Raw genomic sequence first — 19,783 nt, 5'->3', positions numbered from 1 at the left:
AGCGAATAACACAAGTATCCGCCAGTAATTAGTAGCCGCTGAATAGTAGCCGCCGGTCACAAACTTCAGCGGCTACTGCGGCCGGCTACGAATTACTGGCGGATACGTGGTTTACTGGTTTCAAAAAAAAATTTTGCTTAAGAATTGACATATTCGTGATTTTTTTGGCCTTCGTATTAATGTTTGTAACACACAAACGTCCCCTAATTTATTCAAAATTTGCAAATCTATTTAATCTTATAATGCATGAAAGTGACGTGAGTTCACATTTCCTCACATTTTGTACCAATTTTAACTGTTTTCTTACACAACTCTTACACAATTTCCATCATCATCAACTTTTACACAAAAAACCAAGCAACCCATCACCATCAAACTTGCTTTTCGGTCTTTGACTTTGAAAGTGGGTAGTTTTGCAAGACATTTTATCAATGTGGGTAGATTCCCCTATTAACACTAAAAGTTAAACAATTGATCAAAATTTCCCGCCAAAACTTTATCAATATTACTATTAACAACAATTTTAATTATTATTATATATATATATAGATACTTGTATATATAATTAATTTGTTTAAAGAGTTTCTATATTTAAATCAATTAATCAACTTAATTTAGTGACAATCAATACATTTTCAATTTTAATTTTAATTTTAATAATTTGTGTAGATATTTGCATATTTCTTTATTTAAATGTGATTAATTTAGATATGAAACTAGCACACGTCTTACAAGTGTAGATATTCGAATACATGGCATATATTAAATTGTGGTAGTCATATTAGATGTATATAAAGTGGGAATTATCACATATGACAATGTTTCATAAAAACATAAGTTTTATAGCCCCACTTTATAATACATAAGTTAGACAACCATTTTAAGCTTAAAAGACTATAATACCCTTTAACTTTTTTATATTTTTCTTTAACATTTTATATTTTGCTTTTATTTAAATTTTACATTTTATAACATATTTTTTTTTCTTATTTCTTTATTTCTTTATTTCTTTTTCTTCTTCACATTTTCTGTAGCACACTCTTCACAACCACACGTAACCGTCGTCGCGTCGCCGCCATCTAGGCGTTGTTCACCATCGTCATCCAGTCGCGTCGTTCCAAATGATGCCATGGCTACCCCGCGCCATTGTTGTTCGAGCTCCAACCCCCGCGTCGCCCAAGCTCCAACCTGTCGAAACTTGCCCCACGTCGCCCAAACCTGCGCGTCCACCGCCGTCGAGGTTGCTGCTGCCGCCCCCGCCCCGTGCTGCTCCAGTCGAAGCCGCATTTTTCAAACCCTCACGTCCACTACTCGATGGAGTACTCGATCGAGTACTCGTCAAATTATTTTTCTCTTATCTTTTTTCATTATTTTTTTTGGAAAGTTGGTGCTAAATATGTATTTTTTAATTAGTTAATAATTACATGTAAATTAAGTGTATAATTAATTAATAATTTCATGTTTTATAATGACAATCTTACAAAAACGAACAGTCTTCAATCTTAGTGAAAACAAACATATAACATATTTATAATTTTATATGATTATCATATTTGATGGTTCGATCAAAATTCACACAAACATACAATTAGTACATGATCAAGTACTCCATGGTGTAGTTACCAAAAAATATTTCTCTTGTTTTTTTTATCCGTTGATGCTAAACAATTGTATTTTCAATCATTGAAGATATTGGGAAAGGTAATGTGACCCCTAATTTCTGAGTTGATTTTCATTATCCTTCATAACTGTGGAACTTATTTGCAGTACTAGATGGTTCCAGACGTATGTCCATTAGTTAGAGTTTTTTAATTTATTAGTTTATTATTGACTGTCAATTAGATAAAAAAAAAAAAAAAAAGAGCAACAATTGCAAGACCTAGATCTTGTACCCTCTGTCGTGAATGCATCAGAGGAGATGATTGGAAAAAGCTTGTGCCAGTTCGGCGAGCAAAAGATCATTTCATTTGTAAGTGTAAATTTGAAAATGGTGAAATCCCTCTAATATAGTGGCTGTGATAGCAGCTTGGTTCCTTGTGCACTATAGGACTCTAATATATATACATAAAGTTCCACATTTGAATCCTATAGTGCACAATCACAGCCACTATATTAGAGGGATTTCACCATTTTTAAATTTACACTTACAAATGAAATGATCTTTTACTTGCTGAACTGCCACAAGCTTTTTCCAATCATCTCCTCTGATGCATTCACGACAGAGGGTACAAGATCTAGGTCTTGCCACGGTTGCTCTTTTTTTTTTTTTTTTTATCTAATTGACAGTCAATAATAAATAAAAAATTAAAAAACTCTAACTGATGGACATACATCTGGAACCTTTTAGTAGGGGCTGTAGCTTAATTGTGATTTTACTAATTGTCGTTGATAGTCATTGTTCTACTATTAAGTATGTCTTGGCCGTAGAACCTCAAATTTCCTACTATGTCATACTTCCTCAGTTACAATTGAATCTAAGGGAGCATTGCCCCCTCAAGCACTGTTTACTGAAGCTGTGAAGATTCTGGAAGACAAGTGTGAGCTCTCTCTCGTGAGGCAACTCAAAGAGAAACTTTGCCAAGCATAGTCTGGTCACGAAAAGTCCAAGTATGAATGAGTTGCCAAATTTTATTTTATTTTTTGAAGGGAATGAGTTGCCAATTTGAGGTTTTGTTTGCTGGCCATAGTTTCGTAACATCTATTGAGAAAGGCCACACCTCAGTTCTTTTATATTGAGTAGTAATTTAAAATGTGGTCTTCACTAAGAGCCAAATGTTTAACCTCTAATTTGTTTTGTTATGTGACAGCCAGGAAAAGGAATGCAATATGAATTAAAGAATTGATAAATGCTCAGAAATCACATATACTCCCAGACAAATATATATATCCATGTAATGTACTATTTGGTCCAAATAGAGAAGCATTTTCCTAAAATTCTTGTCTGCACAGCTTAAATCAGTGTCTATACGCATTAAACTTTTAGGAAACATCTTTGCTAATTATGCATGAATTTGTTTGGCATTTATCCTTTTCTCATCTGGACTTCATTTTTTTATTAATCACAAAAACTCCCGTGAAACAGGTTTTTAAAAAAAATCACATTCACAATGACACTACTTCAACATAAAGTATCATTTGTATGTAGTGTCATTGTGAATGTGGTTTTTTAAAAAAATCGATTTCACATGAGACCATCTCTTCTTTTTTTTGACAAAATCTAGACTTCATCTTAGCACAAGTTAAGGTATGAAAAATGATAAACTTCTCTATTGTAGAAAATGAGGGAAAAGGAAAAAATTATTTAAAGACATAAATTTTATTATCTCTTCTTTTTCCAAAGAGAAGACACGCTAAAGAGTTGTCCAAATTAATAGCAAGAAATTGTTAAGGGGCAAAAGTAGAATTATTTAATGAAAGAAATGGGTAGAAGTTAAGAAGAGCAACAAGTAACCAACAAACATCAAACAGAAAGCAGTTCTAAGGGGCGACGCGGATTGTCTTCTTCCATGAGCTATGGCGAACTGCGTATGGACGCCGACGCCTCATCCAACGGTTACTCCGCGCTCTGCCGACTCCGTTTCGTCCCGGCGTTTGGTGCGCCTCTGCAACTTAACGTTTACGCGTACTCTTCGCCCCTCCCTCGCTAGAAACGGTAGCTCCAACCGTCGCATCGGAATATGTTGCAGTTCGGACGGGGGAGGCGGCCAGAACCAAACGGAAACAACTGGAATTCAGCTCTACAGAGACATCGAGAGGTTAGATAGACCTAATTTTGAGTTCGATTCTGTTGTTTGCTTCTTTCCGCATCTGATCAGCTACAGTATGCGTTTCCTTATTTGTTTCGTGCTGCACTTTGGTGGTTTTGAGGGTGAGATGATTCGATAAAGATATTTTTCTTACTGAGAATATTGTTCGGAACTTGTGGGATTGAGGAATGGAGAATTTGAGAAGACGAAGTAGATAACATAGAATAATAAGTATGTTTGGAGAAACTGAGATACTATGACTGTTCTTTTACCGTTTTTAATGCTCATAGGCTCAGCTGACACAATCAAACAAATTAGATTTTGTAGAGAGGAGATCGCGATATAGTTTATCGGGTTCCTCATCTTAGTGATATGCCGGGAATCCATTCTTAATGTTGACGCTTCCATTGAATTAAAACTATCAGACTTGGGAGTTGCCGCTCCAGAAAATCTAGCCTCCATATGTTGTCTGAAGTCTAATCTCATTGATGCCTTCTGATTGCTTTCGACAGCTGAAGATTTGGAACTTGCACTAACCATCTAGAACTAGCACGTAATTGGGCCAAATGCAATTGGAAAAGAAATTTACAGCCTATATGGACAAAATTAGAATCCTTGAACTTCAGTTAACGTTTTAACTTTTAATGACTTTTTTAATTTTATAATTTCATAATTTGTTATTTTTGAAGATTCAAACTATAATTTTAAACTGGCTGCTTTTTAGGTAACCATCATCACTCAGTCAGTCACTTGACCTCTTCAATTGTGTTCCCATTTTTTTAACTCAATAATTGTAGGAATGGAAAGAATATCAGTTTTATATACAACCGCTAGCATTTGGTTTGATTGTTGCTTTCTGTGTGCTTCATTAACAGAGTACTTACGGAAACTGTGAAGCAATCTCAAGAAGGTTGGGGTAGTTCAGGAGATTGGAGTGAAATCGAGGTATATTGTACTTCAACTGACCTCACATATTCCAAATTTGGTTTGAGGAGATGACACTGTTTGTCAGAGTGATGCTTCTATGAATGGGTTCTATTTTTGGTTTGTTACTTTGTTTTAGACGCCTCATCTATGTTCCCTTTTTAGTATGCTCTGCAAAGATATCTGCAGTTGTGATTTTATTTTGTGGTGCCAAGAATTCTTATACTGAAGAGACTGTTACATATATAATCTAGATGATTTTCAACATGGTATTATGTTTCTGTAAAGTTGTTGGAGACGTGACAGATTGCTGATAGAATATATGAGAACTTTCCAGGGTGCATGGGTATTGAGACCAAGAAAATCCAAGATAACGTCAATCGTACATTTTATTGGTGGCATATTTGTGGGTGCTGCTCCACAGCTTACTTACCGCTTGTTCCTGGAACGTCTTGCGGATAAGTAAGCCGTTTTACTGACAAAATAGACTTGATTGTTTCATTTGATTAGCAATTTCATGTATTATTTGTCATGACATACATTTGTGAAGTATCTTGCAGTAGCTGTTTATGCTATTTATGTACTTGTTCAGTTATGCCTATTGCTTCGAATTTGAGTTGTTTGTGCCAAACTGTATTTTCTTTCAGAAAAATATTTTTTCAATTAGGAATAGGAAGTTGTACTTTCATTTTAGTTTTGCTGTCTCAAAGCTACCCTAACTCTATTATCTATTAGCTTTACATGCTTGTTACTTTGTTTTTGTTTTCCATTTTTTTTCTTTACTTTTCTCCCAGTAATTGTTTTTTTTTTGGGGGGTGGGGAGTCTTGCTTGTGCGAATGCTGGGTTAGAAGTAAAGAGGAAAAGGTAGGTCAAGTATAATTCACTGTTTTTAGCATCATTAAGTACTTGGGGATATCAGAGGGCTTACTCTGTCTTTTGTGAATCAGGGGTACATTAGTTATTGCCACACCTTATGCCAGTGGTTTTGATCACTTTCTCATTGCTGATGAAGCACAATTTAAATTTGAGAGGTGTCTACGGTCTCTCAGAGAAACAGTAAGTCAGTTCTCATACATGTGGAAATAACTGCAACCATTCTATATGTTTGTTTAAGCAGCTTTGTTGCACAGGTTGAAGACGTGCCCTCTTTTGGCATTGGTCATTCTCTGGGATCCGTCATTCATCTTCTGATAGGTTGACTGATTATTCATGTTTTATCTATAATGCTGAAGTTGGGATGCCTACTTCAAACTTATAGCTTATTGTCTACTTATCAGGCTCAAGGTATGCTGTGCAGAGAAGTGGAAATATACTAATGGCATTCAATAACAAGGTATACTGTATGATGAATTGCATAGTGGCATGTGGCTAGTGATGCCAACCCCAGGATATGAAAATATAATATACTACTTTTGTTCCCTATTATTTTGTAATTTTTAAGTTAAAGAAAGGGACTGTTCCTTTTTCCAGAATGATGCAATATTTGTTTCAAGTCATGCAGAATTGACGAAATGGTTGCTTATTACATTCAGGAAGCGAGCCTAGCTGTTCCACTGTTTTCACCAGTTCTGGTGCCAATGGCCCAAAGCTTTGGACCACTTTTATCACAACTAGTGTCATCACCAACTGTTCGCCTTGGGGTGAGATTCTAAATTACAGTTACCTGGCCTAAATTGCTGATAATAATGTAGCAACCTATAATGGTCATCTCTTTTGATCTATCTTCATCAAGAGTTGTTGTTTTTATACTTTTTATCCATATTCTACATGACATGACATTAGTGCAGAAAGGCCATAGTTATTTGGGCATTGCATGCCTGTCTGTGCTATCTAGACTCTAGAGTTTGGATCATAAAAGCAAACCTGAAAAGAATACAGGTGAAAAAGAAATACAAAATCACAGCAAAAGTTTAAACTTTTTCCGTGATAGGAAACCGTAGAGATTTGGCTATGCCAGACAAAATTGAAGAAGGTAATCAGGCATGTTGGTGATTGTTCCAATTGTATTAGCAATTTAGTTAGGTCAAGTTGAAACTATATTTTAAGGAGGAAAAAAAGAAAGCAAAGAGTAACATAATGGCGTTGAAGAATTTCATCAAGAATTAAGATTTAGAAAGTACCTTTGGTCCATAGTTCAACACCGATCACCCCATTAAGTTATTAATAGTCTTAAGAGGAACTAGAATTTACCTAATCTAGGAATCATGGTAGACCTTTCTTTTGTTCTGTTCTTTTTGAAAAACTTTGCTTCCATGCAACAACGTGCAAATCACATAGGAGATATAAATAGGCACCTTGTGCAACCTTTTGGTCACAAGCATCTTCTTCCACTGGTACCCAAGGGGGATGGTGGCAGATTTTTCTGAACAGTGTGTTCTGAATATTTTGCAGGCTGAGATGACGAGGAAGCAGTTTGAGAACCTTAGCCCTGCCATTTTGAAGCAAGTTCTTCCTCTGGTTGAGCAACTTCCTCCACTGTACATGGACTTGGCCAATGGGAGGGAAGACTTTTCCCCAAAGCCAGAAGAAACTCAACGATTGGTAAATTCAGTTTCTGCTTTTACCGTATTTCTGTTATCCTTTAACTGCTATCAGTATCATAATAAGGATTGAGATATGTAATATAGCATAATAGCACCGAATTGCAGCAATTTCTGGAAAACAGCTAGCCTCACAGTGTTTACATGATTGTGCGTTGCGTATGACAGATAAGATCTTACTATGGCATCTCGAGAAATCTATTGATAAAATTCAAAGAGGATAGCATCGATGAAACTCCAAGACTAGCCCAGATCCTGAGCTCAGAATCCGCTATCAGTTCGATGCTGGATATGTCCATTCGTTCATTAGCTGGTGATCACGGTCTTCCACTACAACAGGTTCTTACCTTATCCACAGTTAACAGAATACTAAGGAAATGAAACCAACCACAGTTAATATTTCTTGATATTCAGGTTTTGCCGGATGTCCCTCCCGGAATGGCAGACGCAGTGAATCGTGGAGGAGAGCTTTTGGCAAATTTAACAGCCGGAACACCTTGGGAGGCAGTCGCCAAAGAGGTGGGCAATACATTCACTCCAGACTCAACTATTTTCCGGGCGCAAAACCCTAAAGAAATCGATCTGCTTGTGGATGTCATTACTAGCTGGATGGCCTCCAACTGTGGCCCAAAGCTTCTAAACCAATAAACTACATACCTAATGTTATGATTTCCTTGTATAGTGTGGATACACAAACGCGTGTTTCGCTCAAAAAAGACACGATGCATCATATAACTATTTATGCTATATCAATGTACAAAACAGAAACCACAATGTTTTTTAGGATTTTTAAGGGAGTATAACCCAACTAACATCGCAAGGGGAGTGAAGAAGTGCCATGATTGAGTTTATGCTACAGGGCAATTTACTGTTGTATAACACAATAATTTTTACTATATGAGATCTAAATATCTCAGAAAGCCTCCAACACGACTTGCTACTTCCTTTTTTTCATAAAAATTGAAGGAAAGTGCAGAAAGGCCAATAGCACCTTGTGAAGAAAGCCACAACGGTTAGTCTAACAAGGGAATGAGTTCAAGGCAAGTCTAACTTTATCCAACGTCTGCAGCTACTGAAGCATCAGCAAGCCCATTTGTTGTGTAGAAGCTGGCTTAGCCTATCATATTTCAAGTTCAGATAAAGTTCAATTTTGGTAACTTGATAATAATCTACAAACCTACCCTACGCACCTTTTCAAGCTTTCCAAGGAAAATGATCTCAACTTCTTTTCGAAGATTTTCTATATCCAGAGCATACTCCTTCAATTTATCATCAAGAATCAGTTGCTGCAATTGTTGTTTCATTCTCTCCAATGCCAAATCCAGTTCACATATGTCTTTGAAGACAAGAGCATCAGTAGATCTTAGCATCAACAAACTCTTCACTGCATATAGGGCCTGTCAGGTTTGGAGTAGAAAATATGTAAATTATACCAAAACAAAATTTTCGAATTCAGTTAACATGATTGATGCATTCAACTAATTTGACCAGTGAGCCTGAAACCCAAGTCACTATTCTGTTGAACTCGAGATAATATGTATCATTCAATTGTGCGAAGAATGCCATAGATATGCCTCATTGCTATTTAGATGAGTTGCATATCATCTACAAATAACAGCAAAGTGGAAGCCAATATCTGATTCGATAATCACGTTTCGGGTATAAGGACAAGCAATTACGCAAATACCTTTTCCTGAAGATCAAGGTCTGCTGATGCCGTTAGATCGACCACAGATTTTAACAAAATATGATTACTGGAAAAAGGCAGTTGCACATCACTTCTGCTTTGCAATTGACAGTCAACGAGATCAGCCAAGAGAAAAACTGACTTTCGCTGTAATCTGATATCAATGCTAGAGTTGCTCAGTATTTTCTGCAAGATAGTAATAAAGTAATAAATGCATATTAGAGAGGCAGTAAGATGTGTGTCACTGCTCCAACGTGTTATATTATATCAGTCTTTTCACCTGAAGCATCAAATCTCCAGCTTCCTTGTAAAATAACTGTTGCCCCTGAAAATTATTTCTGATCAAGGCTGAAATAGCATATAATGCTTTTATGGCCTCTTCAATGAATTCTGAGTGGGCCATCTCCATTAACTTTGCCAGTGCTCCAAGCTCCAAGATCTGATATTTCATATTTGCAAATTTCAGCATGCATTCTACAGGTCATGTGAGTCCTTCCAAAAAGAAGTATGACCAAGGTTCTGGAGGAAAGATAAAGAGGTGACATTGAATGGGAAAAGCAAATGACAAACCTGGTTCTGAACAAAGGGATTATTTTGGCTGGCTTTCCCAAGAATCCATGCAGAAATAGTTCTTATTTCTGGGTTTGAATTGTTGAGGTTCTTTATGACTGCTGTGAGTCCCCCTAATTTGTGCAAATCTGGCAATAAAACACATGTTTTAACGTGCCTTAAGCTTGTGAACGAATTAATTATGTTTCTTTTCACTTTCACTTTGAAAAGAAAAGTAGAACAGCTAAGTGAAAATGAACACTGGGCCAGATCACGTTCAGGTGTTTTATTTTATTTCTATCCAATGATCTTATTAAACTAGAATGCCATGAATGATCTTTAATCAGTGGATATATGAAAGGATCTAAAAACTCACATCTTCAACTCCCATATATAAAGTCAAATAGGATAAGGATACAGTTGCCAGCACTGAGCATATCTTGCAATTAAAACAGTCTGTGCATCAGTGATTTGATTTCCAGTTTCTCAGCGAAACTAAACTGATGATCACAGTTTGTGCCTCAATTCTTTGATTTTAGTTTTTCAATTAAACTCCACCGATCATCTTACTGCGCAATTGACCTTAAAAAGTGCAGATGATAAATAAACTCAACCTGAACCAAGATAATATTGTGACTAGCCATATGAAACTATTCTACTACCAAGTACCATTCAATGTTCTCTTTCTTTCTTATTCTTGTTTATTTTATTCTTTTATTTCTTTTTTGGTGTTCAGTTTCTCAATTCTCATAGCTTCTTGAAAGAATTCTAATAAAGTTAGAATGCATCAAGATTCAAGTCCCTATCCCACGCACACCTACAGAGACAGAGATGAAAGTTGCATTTTTAATTTGTTAATTAATGTCCATCTACAGTCTAGCTAATTTCAATAACTAGGTTTTTACTCACTTGCCAAGACACCAACAAAGTGGTCACTAGTATTTGTTACATACAGACAAGCACTTAGTGTTATAAAGGACCCAGCCCAGGCCTTGGAGGTCTAGGAGGGGCTTTGTAATTACACACATTTTTATGTATATATTTCCAAAGAAAATCCTATACTTAGCATTTTCTTTTTTCTCTTTGGAATTTGAATTTTAGCATTAATTTATTGTATATCATGTGTTGCAACCAAAGTTATTGAGACATTATATATCTATCTTATACCTCAGATTGCAATCAAACTATTATCCTTACACCACTGCTCCAGTTCAGTTGTATCATGTATGTTTCCCTAGTTCTCTTGATGCTTCATTAGTTGTTCAACACATTAATAAAATGAGTATTGGCGACCACACTGCTATTTCAGCCCTTTAGGCTTTGTTAAATTTTCATTTATTCACTATACATACCAAATACAGAAAATTTAAAAGGAAAATTTAACGAAGAACTCACTTAACCCAGTATTTTCTGCAATAACGGCCACTTAAATCAAAAATATTCTTTTGAATATATACTCTTTTGTGAAGGCAGTAAACTACACATACCATTTGCATTGTCTATTGGCTCAACAAGTATCAGGAGTTCTTGAAGCGCACGGTGGCGGTCCTCCAATGATAGAGACAAGTTGTTTAAATCATTTATTGCAATTTTCATCAACTCTGCATCTGATGGCGTCTTTAATTTCTCCATCAATTCCTATGCAAGCATGCCATAAGCAACAGGATTAAATCTTTGAGTTTAAAACAGAACATAGGATGGTATTACCAATATACTCCAACCGGAAGAAATGACACAGCATCAAGTATAATAATTTTGGTTGACTGGACACTGTCACTGGCTATGTGTAAAATCACATGTTATGCTTTGATAGGGGGCAGAGTCAAGCAGCACTGGAACAATTAGGTTAACTATATCTCAGGACAAGGAAATCAGTAATGTAAATTGGACAAAAAGTGGACGCCAATCTCAATGAGATAAAGAAGATTTACCTTCAATAAACACAAGATATCAATATTATGCTGTAAAAGATAATTGCAAATGTGAAACTAGAATCGGAAAGAAGCAATTTTCAGAAGAATTTACTGCAGAATAGCTGGTGAAAAACCTCTCGAGAGTAGCTACTAGCTAGCAGTACCAAATGCAGCACAGCTTAATAATTCAATGACAAGAAATAAACTGATGCAGAATTTTTGTGAGGACGAACTACAAACCTTACCTTTATTTCCACCTGGCGTTGCATTAAATCTTGAGAAGAAAGCCGCTCGACGTCTAATGCAGCTTCCTTCAACTTCTTTGGATCTGAATGGCCTGCCTCCATTGAAAAGATACCACATCACATCATCATTCTATACTGCTAAATCAACTACAGTCAAATCATTCAAGAGAGAGAGAGAGAGAGAGGATATATACCAATAGACCACTGTAACATTCCCTCAAGGGTAGAGAATCCGCCATCCAAATGGCGTTCCTCCTCCTCCTGGACAGTAGTAGTAGGGCCGCCAAAATCATCTCCGTCCTCTTTCGCGCTGGACCAAAGTGCCCCTAGCGACGTCGTCTTATTTTCGCGCTCCACACCAGCAACCGCCGCCGCCGCCAGAAGCACCAGCATCGCCGCCGTAGTTCTTGAGATATAAATAGCTCGCCGCTTCATCTCTGCTAAACTTTGTCTCTCTTCAATTACAAATAATCAGCGATCGTCTTCGTCGTCGTCGCTGTTTATGTCTGGCTGATGCAGTCGGGGTTTTGGGATTGGAAAAACAGGGACACTTGTTTTATTTTGTTTTGTTTTTTTTTTTTTTTTTTTTTTTGCAGGGAACAGGGACAATTGTGAAAATAGTCATTTTAATAGTCTTAATTTGCCTTTATGGATTTCCATAAAAAAATAATCTTACTTTATTTTATTTATAGACACTGTTTCATAATTAATTAATCTCGGATATCAACTTAAATATTTATTTTACCGCATAAAGTTATTTTACCACGCAAAGGGATCATATCTTCATTCACAATATAATTAATTATCACTATTAACACTACCTTTATTATGGGATCATTTCTATTTAATCACTTTTATTAAAACTTATGCCACTCCCTCCTAAAACTATTTTTATAGAACGAAGGGAGTATTCATAACACTACCGAGACAATTGACTTCCTCGACCCAATCCTCAATTAAAATATTTATTTCTCTCTTTTTCTTATACATAATTCAACTTTCATGTTATTTTTATTCTCATTAGTGACATTCAGATAACTTAAATATTTTATATTTTATTTTATTTTTATTATTATACTATCCATAATAATTTTAAATGTATTTACAATTTTTTTTAAAAATAGACAAAATATAAATTATTTTTGAATTTTTAGTATTTGCTATATTCGCTAACACATATTCAAGAAGAAATAAGAACTACAACTTCTTTCAAACATCAAGTTATATTTTTTATAGTTTTCTGATTTTTCTTTGGTGTTGAACATCTTGAAATAAATTAAGAGAGATATTTTGTGAAATAAGATGTTCGAGAGAGGTAAAAATTTAATTGAGCTGTGGAAAAAATTGGAAATTCTCACAATAATGAGAAATTTGAATATCTTTTGCATTTGAAAACTTTTTAGGATAGAAAAAAATTTCAAAAATTAAATACTCACTCAAATCTCAATTGAAGAAAGGATCCGACCCGTGGATTCGTTTTATTTAATATATATTATTTATTTTTATATTTATTTTATTAATAATATTAAATATATTAAAAATTTAAAATAATACACAAATTAGAATTACAAATTAAAATACATTGTTTTGTGCAATATTTTTTATGAAGAAAATTAAATATTGTTGATTTTGTGAGTTTTTTTGAATTTAATTTAAAAACAGTAGATCCAAGACCCGCGGATTTGACGGATATGGATCTGAATCCTAAATTTACATATCCGCAGATTTGGATATGGTACAATGAAACAGATCTGAATCTGGTATTGATGAGATCAGGTCCAGATCCGGCCCGTTGTCATCCCTAGTCGGTGGTGTGCACAATATAAAAGCTATCCATTCACTAGGAGCTTGAGTTGTCACTTCAAACTCAATTAGCAACTCACAATAAATAAGCATACAACGATGAACAACATATATTATTCAATTCGTTAATAAAATACCTACCTATGAGGATCTAGTTTATCTTGGACGTGAACTATGTGTTGCTTGGATGTGAGTGTCGATATTAACCACTTACAAAGTAACAGAGTATTTATCTTAACTTATTTTTTCATAATCTTATATGCAACAATCATTTTACAAATATTATTTAACTTTAATTTATTATTTTATTATATATCATTTCAAGTTCATCTTCTCTCTATAAATATTTTTTCCCTTTAATAAAAAGTTCTCTCTTTTAGCTGATAAGTTTAATTATCTAAATACTTTGATATTTTATAAACTTTTAAGATAATATATCTAAGTTCTTGAAACATTTTATAAGTTATTAAAGCTTATAAGTTTATTTTTAGTCAAACACCATCTATGTCACCTTAGCCTTAAAAAACTAATTAAGTTTAGAGACGCATATTGTTGCTCCCTCCCCCCCCCCCAAAAAAAAAAAAAAAAACATAGAGAGACACAGATTGTACATTCGACTACATTTTCTAATTAAAATGTAATTAATTTTCAATTTATTTGGATATCCAACCATTCATTACCAAATCGTGGGAGTAATTACTAGGCATCGTGAAGCTCGGGTTGTTAGGTGGGAAAAATGGGTGAGCGGGCCAGCCTACTGGGCTTTCTATTCATCCCAAGCCCAATTACTTTTTCTCTCTTTCTAAAAAGCTTTTAGCCACTTTTATGCGGTTAAACTTTGAACTAACGTACCCTTCATTGGAGTTCCTCTCTATATTATATTTTTAACATTTTCTATTTTCTAAAGCATTATTTTTAACATTTTCTACTTTTTTGAAACATATTTTTAACATTTTCTATAGAAAGTTATATATATATATAAAACCTTCGAATTGAACAATATGTCTGTTTTACTATTTTGGGGGATTTTCTTTTTTGTACCAACAAACAATATTTCATTATGAAGTGGTCTTGATTGCAACATATTGCACCATGCAATATAAAGATATAAAAGGTTCGAGTCGGAGCTCTATGTCAAGTTAGTCGCAGATTAACTATATTGCACGGTGCAACATGTTGCATCCAAATTCTTGTCATTCATTATTCATGTGCATAAAATTATGTTCAAGGCTATATTGTGGTAGTAAAGTATGTGAGTTATGATCTTCCTTAAAATCATTATGGCAATGGAAGAAATCAGTTAAGGAAAATTATATACACACACCATGTTTTTCTTCTGTTACTCACCTCCAAAATTAAATAAAATAAGAATACGGATAAAACATCCTATTTCCCACTTTTTTTTTTATCATTTCTTTCAAGAATAAAATAAAATTGGAGACATCGAAATAGTCCCAATTTTTTCAGAAACAATATAATAGCTATTCTTCAAAATCCGGCATTCTTCAAAATTTTATATATGTGTATAATTTATTTAAACAGGTAAAAAGGAATGGTAAGGATTAAACTTTTAACCTCACTACACAAATGATTTTCACCATTTGAATGTTTTCAAAAGAATCAAAATCTCATATTAGAAAAAGACAACTGCATCAGAAATTGTTTGACTAATCTTCAATTGGCATTGGCACCCCATCAATTTGTTTGGCTAGATTAAGCACTAGCAACAAGGAAATCTTAAATTTGTTTAATTAGTTACATAAAACTCTTTTTGCACTATGTATATCTTGAACTATCAAAAATATATTTTTAAATCATTAAATTATCAATCTTGTATTAATTGTATCATCTGTTTATTTTCAACTTCGAAAAGTTGATTTTTGCTTAAATTTGTAAAAATATATATATATATATATATAATATAATTAAGTTGCGTGCAAAAAAATATATATATTTCATGTAAAGAAAAAGTATACTCAATATTAATAATTAAATTAATATTCCTTGAACAGACACCTATAGAATGATACTTCCTCCTATAGTTTTGAGACATTTGAAGTGAGACAAAGGGAATATAATTCTATTAATTACAATTAGCCTAGCATTGTAACATCTCATAAAAAATATCATAAATACAATTTGTAATTAGATATTTACTATAGTTAAAAATTACATTCATTATAGAATATAAATATATTAAACCTGTGATATTTTTAAAATGAATATTTATTTAAAAATCTCAGAAAAGAAAGTAATAAAAATCTAACTTATGAGATTATTTAATCATAATATAATATTCAAAAAGGGCCAACAAAATATTAAAATTTGTTTCACCATTATAAAATTGTTATTGTATACAACTATATAGAAAACTATATATTATATAATAAAACTTAATTTGAATTTGTAAATATTTATTCATCTTTTCATGATATCTAAATATTAACATATTAATTGTCAATACAATACAGTAACTAGTAAGAACACTATTGTATAATAATCAATTGAAAATTTATTGGATAATGCTAATAAAAATTACTTGGACAATTATGAGTATTTTTTGGAGGAAAAATATATAATGTTGTTGTAAATTTTGCTAATATTTGACTTTTATATGCTTTCTTCCTTCACGATATCATTTCCACTTTATGAACGACACGAGTTTTAATAAAGTGATAAATATTATTGTGAGTGGTGGTTGAGTCCTATTATTGTTATGAGTGAAAGTTTGTGGACCTTACAGTTATAAAGGAAAGTGAAAACGATATCGCGTGGACGAATTAAAATGATACCGTGGACACAGGGAGTAATATATAGACAATGGAGAGATGTTGAAAGGATTTTTTTATAAACCTTTTAATTTTTCTATATGATTTAATAAATAAATTATAAAAACGTTTATTTACCGTCATCTACGTGTAAGAATTAACAAGTAGTGGAAAAGGAAAGCGTTGAGGTGATTTATGAGTCGTGAGTGTGTTTCTCTTTCGGCTGGAAATGAGCATATGCTTTTATTATATTCCTTTTGTGCGATGCATTTAGTTATGGCGGTGCAGATGTTGGCTCAAAATTAGTTGTGTAATAGATTGACCCTTGTCTTCTCTTCTTTATGAAGTTAAAAGTTTTCAGAGATTGGGTTTGTTTGTACTTGCATCATTATTAAATAGGATAAATCTATACGGATCAAATTGATCCGGATCAATAGGGGTGAAAAAGTCAAAAAAATTTTACTGAAAATGTGTTTTATCTTAAATGTCCCTTATAAAAGTTTATTATTTTAGAATACTAAATTTAATATATTGTGAATATAAAGTGAATGTCTTTTCATTTTTCTAGATCATAAATTAAGTTCATGAACATAAAATTAAATGTTTAATCTCCTTAAATCTATGCACTTAAATGAATTCATTGAACATATATAGGATACATAATGCGTTGCTATGTAAAAATGAACATTTCATTTTTTTATAAAAAATTAAACATTTCATTTCATTAAAGCCATACATAATTTGTAGCATTTTTTTATTTAAGAAAATAATTAGTTTGGTACGTATAAATAACTTGTTTTTAATATCTTTTTATGTTTTATTTAACATTTTTGTTTTTGTAACATTTTTTTATTTAAACACCCTTAATCACTATAAAATGTATTTCAATTTAAAATTTTAAATATTTATATATTATTATTATGATGATATCGGATAATATATCTAAATTAAAATTCTTTACATAAATCATTAATGAGTTATGTATTTATCAAGTATTGTGTACTTTTCAACATCATCTTGATTTTATTATTTTCCATGAGATCATAATTATTCGAAACACAACCAACAATATAAAAGGTCATAAAATGTAATATAATTTATATTATAATTTAGGATTGCATATATGTATATGTATATCACATACTTAATAAAATTTGAATATTTTCTACAAGTAATTTTTTTTTAATATGACAAAAAATTTGTGTGCGATTGAGCCTATTGTAATCTCCAATGAAATCATGAATAATTACGAAGAATTTGAGTTTACTAATTTTAATGTGTGTGAGATTGAGCCTATCGTAGATCTTGATGATCTAACGGGTGAAAATAGTTTCTATTTTATATTCTAAAAGGTATTTTTATTTTAGCCCACCCATATATATATATACTACGAGCACCTCTTAAAATAAAAAATAACAACTAGAAAAAATGTATGAATTTTATGTAGAACTCGTATGAATTCGCTGTATAAAGGTATGAATTGTGAAAAATAAATTTTTGTTACTTTTGGGATTCGAACTCAGGACCATGAATTCATCCAACAGGATGATGAATCAACCGTAGATCTTGATGATCTAAGGGCTGAAAATTATTCTTATTTTATATCTTAAGAAGTGTACTTATTTCAGTCATCCCCTATATATATATATATATATATATATATATATATATATATATATATATTCTTGTAAATAAATCATATATATATATATATATGAAAACTCAACCACTTACATAAATAGTAACATATTGCCTAAGTTTATAATATTATGAAAATTTATATTGGTAATATATATGATTAAAATAGACTTTAAATGAAATAATAACATATTTTTATATTAAATGATCACACATGTTTAGTAAATGTAAATAAAATATTTAGTAAGTATATGTATTAGAGATTTAACAAATGGTGGTGATAATGATTGTTATGCATCTATCGATCTCCTTTAGTGCACATTGGTAGGGGTGAGCAAAACCGGACCAAAACCGACGGACCGGACCGAACCGATCAGTTTTTTCGGTCCGGGTCGGTTTTGGTCTATGTATTGGTCCGGTCCGATCCTATTTTCTTGGACCGAAAATATTTCGGTTCGGTCCCGATCCTGGGGAGGCTAAAACCGACGAAAACCGGACCGAACCGAATATATATATTTTTAATATATATTTAATACTCCCTCCGTCCCCAAAATAAGTTCCTCTTTGGGGACGGCACGGGTTTTAAGGAAAATGGTAAAGTGTATTGATAGTGAAAAAAATATGTTATAATTAGTATTGGGAGTGGTGAAAAGGTGAAAATGTGTTATAATTAGTATTGAGAGTGGTGAAAAAGTGAAAAGTATGAATAAATAAAGTATTATTAGTGGTGGGGTAGTTGTCCAAAAATAGAAAGAAAGAAAGAGGAACTTATTTGGGGGACGTCCCAAAATGGAAAAAGAGGAACTTATTTCAGGGACGGAGGGAGTATTTTTATTAATATTTTTAATATTTTTATTAATTTCTAATATTTTTATTAATATAATATTTTTATTAATTTTTAATATTTTTATTAATTTCTAATGTTTTTATTAATATTTTTATTAATTTTTTTATATTTTTATTAATTTTTAATATTTTAAAAATGGTCGGTTTTGGACCGAACTGGACCGAGAACCGATGGCGGTTTCGGTCCGATTTCGGTTCGGTCCTAGGATTTCAGTTGGTCCGGTTTGGTCCAAAAAATATTGAAAATTCGGTCCTCGGTTTCGTCGGTTCGGTCCGGACCGACTGCTCACCCCTACACATTGGCATTGCTTAATGCATCTAAAGTTTCAATAATAGTCATCATTTCAAACATTTACTCGTCCTATTCTAACAACATCTGCGATCATTTTTATTTTGATAGAACGAGCAATAATTGTTCCTACCCGTTTCTTGTATAACATAAAATTTTAACATCCATATAATATTAATAAATAATTTAAATATAAAAATACTTTAAAATAATATTTTATTGTTAAAAGAATATTGTCTCTCGTGTATCGCACGGGAGCAAAACTCGTATGATAAGAAAACGCAATTCAATTGATAAAATGGTTCCTATCTTACTTCAATTCATGATCAAATAATATGGTTCCTATCTTACTTCAATTGACACTTGATTAGATTTTTAAAAAATTAAAAAATTTAGAAATTAATTATTTTTAAATAAAGTATGTTATATTTTCGACAAATTGTATTAATAAAAAAATATAAAACTAAGACAATCACTATATATATTTGTTCTTAAAAAAAATTGTATATAAATGATAATCAAACGCAGTTCAATTGATAAGACGCTTCTCAAACAATCTTAAAGTCAGTGGATTGACTCATGTGTGCATATGTTTTTGAAATTTAAAAAAATGTATATATGCAAGGACGATGTACGAAATCGTAAACCCTCTACCCTTGATAAAATATTGAACTCTTTGTTTATAGTTAATAAATATTAAAAATTATGAATTAATTATATTTAATAAAGTATAGTTTATTTTCATGAAGTTACGATACTAAAAACTACCGAAGTAATACAATCACTGTAGTTAAGTCATTTTTTCGTATATATTAAGAAATAACTTTTTAATGC

General features: G+C 32.5%; 2 protein-coding genes across 2 annotated transcripts; one reads left to right on the top strand and one right to left on the bottom strand.

Moving 5' to 3' along the window:
- Positions 1-3,366: 3,366 nt before the first annotated feature.
- On the top strand, positions 3,367-8,062 carry LOC130993186 (uncharacterized). Its single transcript, XM_057917964.1, has 10 exons — positions 3,367-3,755; positions 4,622-4,691; positions 5,008-5,132; positions 5,619-5,727; positions 5,802-5,865; positions 5,949-6,004; positions 6,204-6,311; positions 7,063-7,212; positions 7,380-7,550; positions 7,626-8,062. The coding sequence occupies exons 1-10, from the start codon at positions 3,514-3,516 to the stop codon at positions 7,857-7,859; spliced, it is 1,329 nt and encodes a 442-aa protein (XP_057773947.1). The 5' UTR covers positions 3,367-3,513; the 3' UTR covers positions 7,860-8,062.
- LOC130993187 (hsp70 nucleotide exchange factor FES1-like) lies at positions 7,939-12,260 on the bottom strand. The gene is made up of 8 exons (XM_057917965.1): positions 11,800-12,260; positions 11,606-11,697; positions 10,935-11,085; positions 9,469-9,596; positions 9,179-9,337; positions 8,899-9,084; positions 8,402-8,608; positions 7,939-8,328 (listed from the first exon to the last, which is right to left on the bottom strand). Exons 1-8 carry the CDS (start codon positions 12,038-12,040, stop codon positions 8,281-8,283), a joined length of 1,212 nt encoding a protein of 403 aa, XP_057773948.1. The 5' UTR covers positions 12,041-12,260; the 3' UTR covers positions 7,939-8,280.
- Positions 12,261-19,783: the final 7,523 nt, after the last annotated feature.

The sequence above is a fragment of the Salvia miltiorrhiza genome, chromosome 7 (genome assembly GCF_028751815.1).
Source record: "Salvia miltiorrhiza cultivar Shanhuang (shh) chromosome 7, IMPLAD_Smil_shh, whole genome shotgun sequence".
In the NCBI taxonomy this organism is placed as follows: Eukaryota; Viridiplantae; Streptophyta; class Magnoliopsida; order Lamiales; family Lamiaceae; genus Salvia; species Salvia miltiorrhiza.
The sequence above is the reverse complement of the archived record's forward strand: the minus strand, read 5'-3'. Positions and strand labels throughout refer to the sequence as shown.

Excerpts from the sequence above, each read along its gene's own strand:
- LOC130993186 (XM_057917964.1), top strand. The coding sequence starts at position 3,514 with ATGGCGAACTGCGTATGGACGCCGACGCCTCATCCAACGGTTACTCCG. Across the intron at positions 3,756-4,621 it reads CTCTACAGAGACATCGAGAG|AGTACTTACGGAAACTGTGA; the intron begins GTTAGATAGACC and ends CTTCATTAACAG. Across the intron at positions 5,866-5,948 it reads CGTCATTCATCTTCTGATAG|GCTCAAGGTATGCTGTGCAG; the intron begins GTTGACTGATTA and ends TCTACTTATCAG.
- LOC130993187 (XM_057917965.1), bottom strand. The coding sequence starts at position 12,040 with ATGAAGCGGCGAGCTATTTATATCTCAAGAACTACGGCGGCGATGCTG. Across the intron at positions 9,597-10,934 it reads GCCAATAGACAATGCAAATG|ATTTGCACAAATTAGGGGGA; the intron begins GTATGTGTAGTT and ends TTTTATTGCCAG. Across the intron at positions 9,338-9,468 it reads ATCCCTTTGTTCAGAACCAG|ATCTTGGAGCTTGGAGCACT; the intron begins GTTTGTCATTTG and ends ATGAAATATCAG.